The sequence below is a fragment of the Abramis brama genome, assembly GCF_963993115.1.
Source record: "Abramis brama genome assembly, chromosome: 10".
In the NCBI taxonomy this organism is placed as follows: domain Eukaryota; kingdom Metazoa; phylum Chordata; class Actinopteri; order Cypriniformes; family Leuciscidae; genus Abramis; species Abramis brama.
Genome location: NC_139972.1, coordinates 20,792,515 through 20,807,204, shown reverse-complemented (window position 1 = coordinate 20,807,204; position 14,690 = coordinate 20,792,515). Strand labels below are relative to the sequence as shown.

The 14,690-nt window shown below is 39.5% G+C and overlaps 1 protein-coding gene across 1 annotated transcript; it reads left to right on the top strand.

Annotated features, from left to right (window-relative positions):
• The first annotated feature begins 880 nt into the window (after window positions 1-880).
• On the top strand, window positions 881-14,585 carry wdr81 (WD repeat domain 81). Its single transcript, XM_084127418.1, has 12 exons — window positions 881-1,092; window positions 2,098-2,506; window positions 2,970-6,505; window positions 6,643-6,750; window positions 6,868-7,061; window positions 7,210-7,391; window positions 7,512-7,677; window positions 9,452-9,617; window positions 9,705-10,532; window positions 11,277-11,422; window positions 11,558-11,740; window positions 12,623-14,585. Exons 2-12 carry the CDS (start codon window positions 2,148-2,150, stop codon window positions 12,947-12,949), a joined length of 6,195 nt encoding a protein of 2,064 aa, XP_083983544.1. The 5' UTR covers window positions 881-1,092; window positions 2,098-2,147; the 3' UTR covers window positions 12,950-14,585.
• The last annotated feature ends 105 nt before the right edge of the window (window positions 14,586-14,690 follow it).

The window sequence follows — 14,690 nt, the reverse complement described above, 5'->3', positions numbered from 1 at the left end:
TCAGTGTCAAAAAGAGCTTGTTTTTAATTTATAGTTGACTGTTTTCTACTTCACTGATAAACTGATACACTGTCTAATTTATGAAACACAAGCAGATTTATTTGCAGAGCCAACTGCAGTGAGAAAGATGTGTTAATCTCTTAAATTGAAACTTTAACAGCTTTGCATAAATATCAAGATGATCTAAATGGAAATTGAATGAGCTAAATATTTTGTCTCTTTTGGAGATCTTACAGGGCCACATTTCACATACTAAGAGAAAATGACAGCAACAACAACGAATTTAGGGACATAAGGAGCATGCAGACTCTAAAAAGATTTATTAATACAAATATACAAAACAGAAACAATAAGAAAATAAGGAATGATAAATCATAAATACTATTTAGAGAGAGATTTTAATTTTATCATTGTATTACAATTGCATTATCTTTTATTTTCATTATTCCAGAGTGTTATTTTATTTGTATTGGATTGTTATTATGGGTTTTCCCAATCGATTGGTTAAAATCGTTTGGTTAATTAACCAAAAGGTTTCTTCTCATTAACAATTCTTATTTTGTATTAATCTCCTTAATAACTGTTGTTTTTATATACAAGTTATGTTCCCACTGCACACTAAAAGATTGTTTAGCTACAAGCAGATCAGTTGAGTTGAGGATTTCTCTCTAAAACTCTCTTCGATTTTTTTTTATTGCTATAATATATATATATATATATATATATATATATATTATATATTTATAATAACGTATTATAAATATATTATTCTTTTATATATTAAAATATATATATTTTTTTTCCTGTAATGTTAGGGGGACTTGTATTATGACACAGTTCTAAGGGTTGAGAATCACACGGTCTGGGAGCGCACGCACGCACAGAGATGAGAGTCACGTGAGGCTCTGAACTCAACACTATGGCTTCTGAGGACAACAACATATTCTCGACTTCTTAGGAAATTATTGTGCGGTTATGGTGGTTCTTAAAGTACTGGAAATACAATTTATACATCCAGCGAACATGGGACTTGGCATCGTAACGGCAGCTGCTCTAGAGCTCAGTTGCTGACAAGCAGCAAACAGTGCAGAGGTGAGCAACAACAACAGCTAGATGCACTGGTCTCCTTTCCAAATGTTTGCTTAACGGTAGTGCTTGTGTATTTACATCAGCCAAACAGGTTGCCTTTTGATTTAATGTATAGAGTAGTGATCCTCTGAATATGTAACTTTACAGGCGAGAACTGACAGAAGTGCACTATTTCCTTATCCTCTGGGCAGTTAAGAGGAACTGAAAATGTTACAGAATTTATGTAATGCATTTTATCGCTCGATCTTTCCAGTTGATTATGTTATGGATTATTATGTTGTGATTATAATTGTAAGTTAGTTATTCTGCTGAAGTATTGTAGAACAGTCACGGGGTAATGCATGACATTTTGTGTGATGACATCAGTACTGCCCTCGACAAATCAATAGTTGTTGCTAGAGTTAAGATGGTTTGATCTGCAAGCGTCTACAGTACAATAATGGACACCCACTTTTATTAAATTTCACATTTTAAATTGTTATATGCATAACATTATTTGTATAATAAAATAATTATAAAATGATTCAAGTTTGTAAAATATTTTAAACGAAGTCACAATATTTTACAATAATTTACATCTGTACGTCATAAGCGTTACATTTAAATGTTTTAATATTTTTTGTTTATTAGTACTGTGCATTATTGTCATACGGTGTTGAGTGGATTACTTCTGAAATGTAAAATGGCGCTATAGAAATTATGCCACTTAAAATATTATTTTTAAGATCATCTAGAGTGGTCTACAGTAACTTATTTATTATGTGTCACCGGACTTGCACATCGTGCATTACGTAAGTAAGTTTACCATAGTATATTACTCAAGTTTGCAGTCTTTTGCAGTGGATATAATACACATTTCCTTGTGTCTCCTATAAAGTTATTTTTGTTATTATTTAATGCCATGAGATTAAGCATATGATATGTGGTATACAGTGAGTGCATGTCTGCAAAAAATAGTATCTTTAATGCTTTTTATTTTACTTTCCGTCATTCCTGTCATTTTCTTAGCTTCTTATAGGGGCGTACAAAGGCTACAGTCTGGTTTACTGAAAGAGATCATGGAGTGGATAGCATCAGCCTTGGAGAGGGACCTGGGTATTGATCAGCGGCAGACTGGACCCAGTCAGCGACCCAATGAACTGGTGGTCCTGGTCCCAACTCGCTGGGTAATGGCCCTGAGAAACAGGAGAGTTACTCGCTGTGCAAGATATGAGTGCTTTAGTGAGGGGGAAATATGCACACTTCTCCAGCGCTCTCAGATGAAATTGCCATCTGGTTGGACACGTGTTTGTATCCAAGGCCTTAGAAAGCGTAAACTAGGATACCGATTAGCCAGGGAGTCAGGCTGCCATGGGGAGGGACTCTCTCAGGACTCTTTCATGACTCTGATGCAGGGGGTATCCCAGTCTAATTTAAGGTACAGTACTCTGTATTTCCTATGTTTTTTTATGAGAATAATATGCTTGCATAATTGTTGTATTTAATTCTGTTTATTAAACCAATCTGTTAAAAATCATCTTCTATTGTGATGTATATCAAACTATATGTCTTTTTTTGTTGTTGCTGATATTAGAATTGGATATTTAATTTTGCTGGCTCATTTGTACTATTTTTACATTTAGATTGCCTTTGCCATATTTAATGCTCAATTCAAGTTACACTTTAAAAGCAGTAATAATTTAATAACACTGTTCAATGTAATATTAAGCAAATATCAAATTGCATAATATCCATTTTTTATGCTGTATATTATGATGTCGTGAGATATATTGTGGTGTTAATTTTTATACTATTTGCCAAGCAATAAGCATTTGGTGAATTAGTGTTTACGTGTCATATCCTATGTTGATTTTTTTTTTCTCTGCATTTCTTTTCTTCAGAAATCTGTGGCGTGAAGCTTACATGAATCATGTGCAACCATATGCAGATTTGATTGAGCAGACACCTGTTTTGGCCATAGATGCTGTTCGCCAAGCCTTGCAGAAACTGTTTTGCTCCGCCTTTATCTCTACCGATCGAGTGTCACCGTCCCTCTCTCCAGCCAAAGAGAAGGAGAAAGACTGCCCATTTCCATCCAGCAGCTCATCCCCCAAACAAAGCACTGACAGTGTGTGTCCAAATGTGCTTCCTGTAGAATGCTTGTTGGAGTCAGAGGAGGTTCTTTACGTAGTTTTCCCATACACACAGTACACTGTTCATGATATTGTCACCTACAGTCCAGCTAAGCTGGCTAACAGCCACGCTAAGATATTGTTCATTTTGTACCAACTGCTCATAGCAATGCGCGAATGTCATGCCTCAGGACTATTGTGTGGTGAACTCTCCTTACTTGACATTGCAGTCGATGAGCAGCTCTGCAGTCGCCTAAAGATCTCACTGGCACATTATGAAAAGTTTGGAGAATACAGGGGTGATGTGCCGTATGCATTAGGAAGAAGAGTGCCAACAAGTGTTACAGCAAAAGACAATCAGAGTCATAACAGTGGTGTGAGTGAACAGCTTTGTCAAAATTGTCTGGATGAGCTCAAATCTCTGGTCCTAGACTGGGTCAACGGTCGAGTCAGCAACTTCCAATATTTGATGGAATTAAATCGACTGGCTGGGAGGCGTGAGGGAGACCCAAACTATCACCCGGTTTTACCTTGGGTGGTCGATTTTACTGTGCCATATGGAAGGTTTCGGGATCTCAGGAAGTCGAAATTTCGTCTGAATAAGGGCGATAAACAACTGGACTTCACATATGAAATGACCAAAGAAGCACTAGCAGCTGCTAATGGAAGTGGTGGAAGCAATTTTGCCTCAGATATTGGTGGACTTGTTGTACCTGGTGGCTCAGGACAGTCGGATCACCTCCATGTTCCCCATCATATCTCAGATGTTCTGTCAGACATCACTTATTATGTCTACAAAGCTAGACAGACGCCCAAATCTGTACTGTGTAGCCATGTTCGTTCCCAGTGGGAGCCCAATGAATATCCAGCTAGTATGGAACGTATTCAGAGTTGGACCCCAGATGAATGCATCCCAGAATTTTACACCGATCCTTCTATATTCCACTCCATTCACCCAGACATGCCAGACCTTGATGTACCTCCATGGTGTAACTCCTACAAAGAGTTTATTGCTGTGCATAGACAACTGTTAGAGAGTCGAGAAGTGTCTCAACAGTTGCATCACTGGATCGACCTAACATTTGGCTATAAGCTATCAGGTAAAGAAGCAGTCAAAGCTAAGAACGTGTGCTTGCACTTGGTGGATAACCACACCCATCTCACCAGCTACGGAGTTGTGCAACTGTTTGAACACCCTCACCCACCTCGTCTTGCACCTTACCAGTATTCAACTCCAGAACCTCCTCATTTTGGTCCTGTGAATGTAACAACATGGCAGATTCCACCACTTGAAACCACCACGCTGGATGGTGTGGATGGATTGGTCCCAGAGGCAACAGGATGTGAATCCAGTGGCTGGTCAGTGGTAGGCAGGGATGAGGAGCTTGAACAAGCAGTGGAAGCCCTTGACTTAAGTGGCTCATCATCATCTTCTTCTGTTCCAATCCCTTTGGTTGGTTCTGGTGGTGGAAAGACCAGTGGGGAGAGTGTTTCTTTGGTTGTGTCTCCTTCTCATGGTTCTCTCCCTGGTGAAACACCTGGAAATGTCACAAATACCCTAGGATCAGGAATTAGAGCATCTATGCTTCACAGAGCAGCCATTAGTAAAAAGCCAGAAGCTTCTAATTTTGAGAATTTCAAGATAAGCCTGCCAGAGGGATTCAAACCTCTGCAGCCTTTGGAAGAGTTAGAAAAACTCAACAACTTCTTGGTGAAAGGTCTACATTCCCAAGTCCATCATACAATAGGTCTTGACATGAACAAGAAAGACCTGAGACCTGTACTGAAAGTTCCTCTGTCATTCACAGATCTTTTTCAGAGAGATATGCAAGCCTTGGGTGTTCTCATCGCTGAGATCTTTTATTCCTCCAAACTGCGAGGACTGAGTCCTGGAACACATCTGAGTGATCGGTTTCAAGCAGTATTGAAGCTATGCTTTACAAACCTTCGAGATATTCCACTACCACTCCATCATGCACTGGAGACTCTTCTTCAGGTCCACAAGCATTGTTCCAAGACAGAAATGTTCACAATACACCAACAAGGCCTGCCGTTTCTGTTCAAATATGACCCTATTTGTGAGGGTCTTCCACCACCAAACCCTTGGCAACTGCTTAGTCCTGTTCTGTCCCCTCTACCCTTTCCAGCATATTTCCCAACACTGCATAGATTCATATTCTCCTACCACTCCAAGATGGAGTCCATTAACAGTGCTCAGGGCCGTGACATTGTCTTCAACTTATGGCAGCAGTTGGAGACACTTCTAAAGGGTGGCATAACTGCAGAGGGGCTTGAAATTCTTCTACCCTTTGTGCTTTCTTTGATGTTAGAGGAGTCCACTGCTGTTTATGCAGCCTGGTACTTATTTGAGCCTGTGTCCAGGGTTCTTGGGCCTCGCAATGCCTCCAAGTATCTACTAAAGCCTCTGGTAGAGGTGTACGAGAATCCCCGATGCCTTCGAGGCCGCTTCTACCTCTACACAGATTGCTTTGTGTTGCAGCTTATCGTAAGGCTTGGTTTGCAGGCCTTTCTTTCCAACCTTCTTCCACATGTTCTGCAGGTCATCACTGGCTTCGAAAGCTGCAATACAGCTGGAGGGACTGAATGGGGGGGCTTAAAAGTTTTAAGGGGAGCTGCTGGTGCCTTAGATGAAGAAGAGGAGGACTATGAGTGTGAGGATGGGAGGTCGCCTACTGCCACATCTTCTGGCAAAGTAGGAGGAGGCAGTGGAGGTGGTAGTGGAGGCGTTGGGGTTGTTGGAGACCAAGGACTTGTGGATTACTCCTCAGGCATCAGTCTCAATGACCAGGTTTTTCTGACTGAAGGTGAGGACTTTCAGAATGGCTTTTATGTGAATAATAATGCATCTGGAGCAACAATGATGCTTGCCGCCAAACAGCAGAACCAAAGCCCATCAAATAAAGACCAAGACCAGGAATCTCTCAGTGTGGGGAAACTAAGCGACAAGAGCAGCGCTAGTGAGGTGTCCATTGGAGACCGGGCAAGTTTAAAATCAGCTGATAGCTGTCAGGACCTGAAGCAAGCTAGTGATGGTGAGGATGGTGGAGAGCTTGAGGATGAGGAGGAGACAGTGGAAGATCGAGAGATTACAGTGCAAAGGGTGCCCAGTCTAGAGATGTCTCTTTCAGTCTGCACAGAGGAGTCTGAGGCAACTGTGGCCACACTTGAGGGAGACATCATGAATGGAATTGTGCAAGAAGATGCAGAGAAAAACATGGAGGAAGAAGAGACTGAACATGACACTTTAGAGGACTCTGAGGAAAAAGAACACAAAATATTGTTAGGTCAGTTAAAACAGATGTATCTTTTTGGTCATTTTTATGCATTTGATTTATTTGTACATCTTTAATATTCAGACAATATTTTACAATATTCAACAGTACACCTGAATTATGCAATACAAATATATTATCTTTTCCAGACACTGTTTGCAAAACTGTCAGATGGCTGTCTGCAAAACTTGGTCCGACACTGACATCTCGATTCATCGCTAGGAACCTGCTGCGATTACTTACTTCATGCTACATAGGTACATCTACAATTTCTTAACTGACATTTATCTCTGTATTCTAAGATTCTTGGTGGTTTTGGCTTTGAACATTTGTCATAATGGTCTCTGTTAAAAATAATCTTTTTGTGTTTTAAGGTCTTGACAAACACCAGTTCATTCTCTCTACGAATGAGGAAAATAGCCTTGAAAGCATAGGAAGTGTATATGAAAAGAAACCAGTTGTTGGTGACCAGACTGCACGACCAGTTCTCGAGTGTCTTATTTACATTGCGCATCTCTACGGAGAACCAGTGTTGACATACCAATATCTACCTTACATTGGTTACCTGGTAACTGAAGTTTTTGAATCTAAATTTCTATGAAAAAAAAAAATAGTTTTGGAAAAAGTTGACTGGCAAACTCTATTGATGTCTTGAAGAATTTGAATTTTTTTCTTCATAGTTTTTATTTAAATTTCTGCTCCCTTGAAACTTGCAGGTCTCTCCACCTTCTTCTTGCCGTTTGAACACTCGAAAGGAGGCTGGGCTTTTGGGTGCTGCAGTACTCACTCAGAAGATTATAGTGTTCCTGTCAGACACCACTCTAATGGATATGCTGATGAAGATTAACCAGGAAGTTCTGCTGCCTCTGCTGGATTTGTTAACATCAACTAAGATGGGGTAAAAGCTTACTTGTAGTGCATCAGTCAGGGTCAGGAAGTTAAAACTTCCCATGAGAATCAGAGCTGCCCTCTGCTATGTGCTCCACATGGGCTAAAATGGCTTATTCTCTGTGTTCAGCTTTCCTAGTGGAGTGCAGACTCGTTCCGCATTGTGTCTGAAGACTCTGAGCCTTATGGCACTGATCTGCCTGCGTATTGGCCGAGAGATGGTACAACAGCACATGGCAGAAACTCTCCGTAGGTTCTTCCAAGTTTTCTCCTTCCTGAACTGTCTGCAAAATCAGGTAACCAAAGACAATTTACAATTTTTATTTTATTTAACCTTTATTTAACCAAGCAAGTCACAATGAATTCTTATTTTCAACAATATATATTTGTTGGGGCCAGCGTGAATGACACTCAGGATGACGGAACTGGAATGAATATATATATATCAGTAGCGGGCGGTGCATTTCACACCTAGGCCTTCAGTGGTGTCCTACCTGAATTAATAACTTTTAATATTGTAGCGCACAAACTCTTTATAATTGTTGTGAAATTGCTGTTTTATTTTTCACCGGCAGTTATAGGGTTTAGGTGAGTTCGGAAAAGGCCGGGTAGAGAGAAACCAGCGAGCGAGTTAGGCTGATGCGTTTGTGTACAGTTGTTCTTGCATTCCAATTAAAAAGTTCAGAAACGGAGCCTCCCCCGTCTGTCGTTCCTCAGACAAAAATAAAATAAATAAAATTTCAATATTTCAAGAAATATTAAGAAGAAAATCATATTCAGCACAGAAAAAACGGGGACAAAAAAAGCATTATACTTTTTTACACAAAATCCATCCTAATTTCTTTCCTCAAGAAGACTTCAATTACTCTGTTGTACAGGTTATCTGTGCGTTTCAGTCCTAACAACCTTTTCTGTCGCCATGGAGACTAATGCTGAAAGTCGAGTCTGTCCAGACATATTTCTGGCATAAGGTTTAATTCGCTTTAGGGCTGAGAATGTCCGCTCGACAGAAGCAGTTGACACAGGGCAGGACAGTCTCCGCCAAACATGACGATGTGTACAGCTGCACCATGCTCTCACCTAGATTTTTTAACTTTTGCCTTCAAAATCAGTCATGGCATACATTACAGTAAGTTCGAATAGAGTTCCGTGACTCTGCATTAAGCTGGAGAAGGCTAAATAAAGGATTTTTTCCCGGTAGGTTTGAAACTGCTGGGGGTCAAGGAGGGGTAGAAAAACTATTAAATCTACAGGAATACATTTTATTTTATGCAGTTCGCAACAGATGCGGTTTGCTCACTCTGACTACTAGTTATGAGACTGACTACGCGCTCTGACCATCCAATCAAAGGACGTGAAAATGCCAACGTTATTGTATGCCTGCTAGATGGCCCCATTGTAGTCTAATCGAAATCTGATTGGCTGATTAAATCTGATTGATTATCTGATTGTTTAAAAAAACAGTTTCATTGCCTTTCATTTTAAGCTACAGGCACCCGCACTTTTGTTTCTGAAGGCCTCAAGGCAGATTTGTTAGACCCTGGCAACACATGATGGCTGAAATATGATTGGATAAAAGCTCTAACATAAACATATACTACTGGAAGCAGCGCAACCAAGAGAAAAGCTACAGTATGAAATTAAGATAATGGACTATCAGGAATAATTCAATACTCGTTCATGGAAAAAAAAAAATTAAAGCACAAGTCAGTGATTCTGATAGTGTTTAAGCCAGCAGAGAAGGCCTCTTTCTTTCTTCTGCTGAACACAAAATATATTTTGAAGAATGTCAGAAATTGAACAGTTGATGTACCCCATAGTGTATATATATATATATATTTTTTTTTTCATATTATGGACGTCAATTGGGTCCATCAAGTGTTTGGTTAAGCATATTTTTCTAAATGAAAGAAAATTCATAAATGTTTGGAACAACTTGAGGGTGAGTAAATGATGACAGAATTTTTGGGTGAACTATCCCTTTAATACTTGGCCATTGCAATTTGTGGTCTGATTCATAAACAACTAAAAATATATATAGTGATATAAATGAATATTCTTTATGTGCAGATGGGAAGTGCCCCACGTAGGGAGGTTGGAGACTGCACATACCTAGACGTGTGCATTCCAGATGGAACAGAGGTTACTTGTGAGCTTGGGGTTTTGGAGGAACTTCAGGCTGTGTTTAATCCTGAAATGGCTTATGCATCTTACATTCCTTTCTACTGTCTCATTGGTAAAACACGTTTCTACTGGTTAGCTTGACAAGCACATCTTGTAAGCATTGATAAAGGTGTTCTATTCACTTGTTTTTTTTTTTAAGGTGATGCAGCGATTCGCAAACTGGGTCTTAATCATGAGCTAGTTTGGAGTCTTGCCCAATCATATCATGAACGAGCAAGTCCAGGTAGCCCAGAAGCCAACTTAGTTGGAGGACAAAGAACATCTGCTACAGGCCTCTCTCCTAGTATGAGCCGCCATATGGGTCGCAGTCCCTTCCCTGCTCCCTCGTCCACTTCCACACCACTAGGTGGAGACATCCTGCCTGAGTCAGGAACCTTTGGCAGTCATCTGGTGGGAAACCGTATCCAGGTACTCCGGGACACCGAAGCCTGTGGGAGTCCAAACTTGTCCTCTTTGGAAACATGGACACGACCTTACGGTAGCAATGCTCCCCAGACGAGTCTAGCCAGCAATGCACTTTCCTCAGCTGGACCTTCTTTCTCTCACTCCTCATACTCTTGGGTCCTGGGACCCACTCCTGAGGACAGCGCACTGAAACAGGACCTCCCTCGCAGCAGCCGCTCCCTGCAGGGTAACTGGCTTGCATACTGGCAGTATGAGATCGGCCTTAACCAGCAGGACAAGCACTTCCACTTCCACCAGATCCGTCTTCAGAGTTTCTTGGGTCACTCTGGCACTGCAAAATGTCTGGCTCCACTAGCAGGGGAGGACTACTTCCTGTCTGGGAGTAAAGACAAAACTGTAAGGCTGTGGCCGCTTTATAACCACGGTGATGGCACACGAGAGGTTGAACCCCGACTCACGTATGCAGAGCACCGCAAATCTGTATTTTATGTTGGCCAGCTAGAGGCCTTACAGGAAGTGGTGAGCTGTGATGGTACTGTGCATCTGTGGGATCAATTCACAGGTGAGGAAGTAATAATACTGTTAATTTGAGCATCTGTAGTATTACTAACATTTTGTGGCATACATTCTGTGGTATGTTAATAGTTCATTTTTGTTTGATTAACCTTTTTGTTTAGTTTTTTTTCATTCATATGAGCGTAACATTTTGTGTTTCTCATGCCTTCAGTAATTAGTTTTTGCTACGTTTGAGGTAGATTTATGCAAAGACAAATTTAAACTTTGAAAATCCATAATTAAAATATGAATGATTAATTTAACAATAAAAAAATCAACAAACATTTAATTTACAATACATCTATTAATATTGAAAAAAAAATGCATTAATTAATTATTTCAAATATTTACTGTGTGAAATAGTTTTATACCAATTTTGTTTTAATTACAACTGTTCTAGTGTCACCAGTGAAATATGAGATGTGATATATGTTTTGCAAAATTTCCAATTAAGCTGTAATTTTGCAAAAAGTATGAAAATTTTTTGCGCATGTCGCATACATAAAATGATAGCTGTTAAATTAGCCATAGGAAGACAAAGGAGTAGTAGACAAAGTGCCATTTTAACTGTCATTTCCGTCACAGAATGCTATTATTAATATAATCATTACAATTACAAAAAGTATACATTACAACTTCCATTACAGAGAAGTTTACATTTCTTGTACAGATTGTGTGTTTTGACTGTGTCTGTCAGACCAACAGATTTAACATGATTCCTTGTTTGGCTCTCTCTCTTTCATATGACTAGGTACGAATATACGCTGTAATGAACCTCTGGATGGGAAGAACCCTATCACAGCTGTCACCACTATGCCTGCTCCTCACTGCAGCGTAGTGTTTGCTAGCGCTGATTCTGTGCTGCGTTTCATAGACCCGCGCAAACCTGGCTTGCAGGTACTGCTCAGTCTTCTGTCATCCAGTCATTTTAGATTATTATTATCAGTCATTATAGTGGCCAGGCTGTTGTTTTTTTCCTTCCTGCAATGCTCATGATTGCCAGTTAGGACTCTGTTATTTCTCTGTTGACAGCATGAGTTCCGTCTAGCCTACAGTAACATGAGTGCTGGGCTGATCCGCTGCCTGGCTGTCAGTCCGGGGGGACGCACTGTGGCGGCAGGTTTCTCCACTGGATTCATAGTGCTGCTGGATGCAAGAACGGGTCTGGTGCTAAGAGGCTGGACTGGTCATGAGGGAGATATACTGCAAATGAAAGTGAGTATGCATGTCCTTGGTTAATGTGTAATGTAAGATGTGCATACGACTGCATGCTCTAATGTCCTTTGATGTTTTTGCAGTTCACGTGCTTGTAAACAATTATTGCGCCTGTATTGATATTATGGAATTTTATGTAATAAGGATACAGACTGTTCATAACATCTGTGAATCATATTGTTTACATCTCAAGCACACATCACATCACAGTTATTAGTCCAAATGTACAGGATTACATCTACTGTATGAACCAGAAATCACGAGGGTCGAGTGGATTATGGGAAATGGACTACATTCCTGTTTTTTCTTTGGTTTCAGTGTCTTGATTCACATCAATATTTAGAATTTCAGTATGATGAGTAAAACGTGTACTGTGTTGGTTTGTTCAGATGCAGTCAACAAGCGACTAGAACTAGGCAAACTTTATTTAACCCTGATTTGTGGGGTCAAAGGTCTGTCTCAGCTACCAGAGGCCCATGTTTGGGCAAATATAGACATGAGTTACTCATTAGGACAAAATCTATGAGCCTTGCAGATTGCCGCACAATTACGTTATTATTCTTGACTCTATTAGGAAATGGATGAACCTTAGCAGGGTTCAACAATATTTTGCCCCGGGGCAAGTGTGAGGGAGTTTTGGGCTCCTGCTGTTTTGCTACTGATAATCTCACATTTATGGATCTGGTACATCCATTTTGTTTTATGCATTTATGAATTTAAAAGTTTGTTTTTCTGACACTTCTTCTGATACTCTTATAATTCTTGTAATTTTCAGATTATCTTATATTTCTGCAAGTAAAAATCAAGTACTGGGTCGTTTAATAAATGCTGACACTTCCCCACCTGTTTGTTACTTGACTGTGATTTTTTTTGTTGTTGTAGGCAACAGATGGAAATTTGCTCATTACTTCTTCATCTGACCACACATTGACCGTTTGGAAAGATGTGGAGCACAAGCCACTACACCAGTACAGGACTCCCTCCGACCCCATACATGCATTTGATCTTTACGGTGCTGAGATTGTGGCAGGAACTGTTGCCAACAAGATTGGGGTGTACTCCATTCTGGACAGCACAGCCAACCTGGGGGGATCCACCAAGCTCAGCTCAGAGAACTTTCGTGGGACTCTCACAAGCCTGTCTGTGCTGCCCACCAAGAGGCTTCTGCTGCTCGGCTCTGACAACGGTGCCATCAGGCTGCTGGCTTAAACTAACTAGTGTTGTGTTGCTTTTTTAATATATTCCTTGTGCCACTTTTGGCTCCTTCCCCAGAATGAAACAATCTTGCCAACAATGCACAAAGAAATCGTTTTTTAGTCGTAGAAGGAGCAAGCCTGATTTTTCCATATTAACCTCGCTGAAAAATAACTTGCAACTTTGCTCTTTAGTAAGTGACCAAAACTGAATATTGCCTCTGATTCATACAATCATAAGAATTGTCTTTTTTATGATTTTTAGGGTTCATGTGATATAACTGCACTAGCTGCTTTGTATGTAAGAATCGACTCTGTAAATTCTCTTCAATAAGTCAAATGAATGGACTCTTAGATGCATGCATGAGATGAGCTGCTCAGGAAAGTTCAAGTGTGGTTCTAGTGTAGCATTTACACTTTCCATTAGACGAGTGAAATCACCAAAAACAACACTGTGAGAATCACAGGTTAGACTATGTTGATCATATCATGATTCGATTCACCAGACTTGCTCAGCAACTATGCAGTATTCATGGTAGACGTTTATAGTGCACCATGTTTGGCACTCTTTTCTATACTACGCTGTATATTTTTACATCCACGTCATTGGAGCATAATGAACTAAACAAATGTGATCAAAATGTGACCTTGGTCAAGTTTAAGATGACTCTTCGTTCTGTTACTGTACACTGACTAAGAGTGTAAACACCTAATATGCAACGGGGTGGTCCTAAATCCTGAATTTGGGCCCTCTGACATTTAAAATGTATCTCTACTATTTAGATCAATTTGATGCTTTATTAACCTTGATGATGTATTCATTCATTTGTTTGTCACATCAAACCCAGGTCAAGTGACATGTTACATTTTACACACAACATACTGTATGTATGCTTGTATATACATACACATTTATATATTAATGATATATAAGATATATATCTTTGTTGAGCCTAATATTATCTAAAAGAATACTTTTTTGCAACATCCTTGAATAGATATGAACTAGAATCAAACCTATTTAATTTATTACTACTGGAATGCTTTATATAAAACATTATTGTCTCTTGACATTCCATATATAACGTTAGAATATGTAGTGAGAATTTATTCAGATTTCTAAAACAAGCGTTACTGACTCTCTAAATCACCACTCTATATTTTCTGAAACCCGCTAGCTGCCAAGTTGGGAGATTTGGCTTGAGAATTATGTGTTCTGATAGAAGTTCAGGCCTTTATTAATGTGTTGAAATAGACTGATTAGTGTTCAAGTTTTCATTTTGTAAAGCACATTATGTTATGTTACTAAGTAGAGGTTTTCAGTGAATCCTGTACAGTCAGACAATTTGGAAAAGTGGATATTGCTTTATATCTGACTCCTTATAAGTATTTAAAAATACAATTGGTTGTATTTTACTCAAACAGCTTGATGCTCCTATAATTCATGCTAAATATCTTGTCCATTTGAGATTTGACAAATATCTGCCTGATATAACACAAGCAACACATTGTCTGAAACCACATTGGCCATTGCTCTTTTGTATTCCATTGTGAGTAAATTTCTTTTTTCTTTTTTAAAATGTGACCTTTTTCTATATTCTCACTAAAATGAACCTTTTCAATGATATAAAGTAAAAGAAATAGATAATAAATGTGTCTTGTATTTTCTTTTGTCAACTGAAAAACAATTCGGATGGGGCGATTGAATGACCTCCTCATTGATGAATGGGTGGGATGACCAGTTGTCCGGTTCGCTC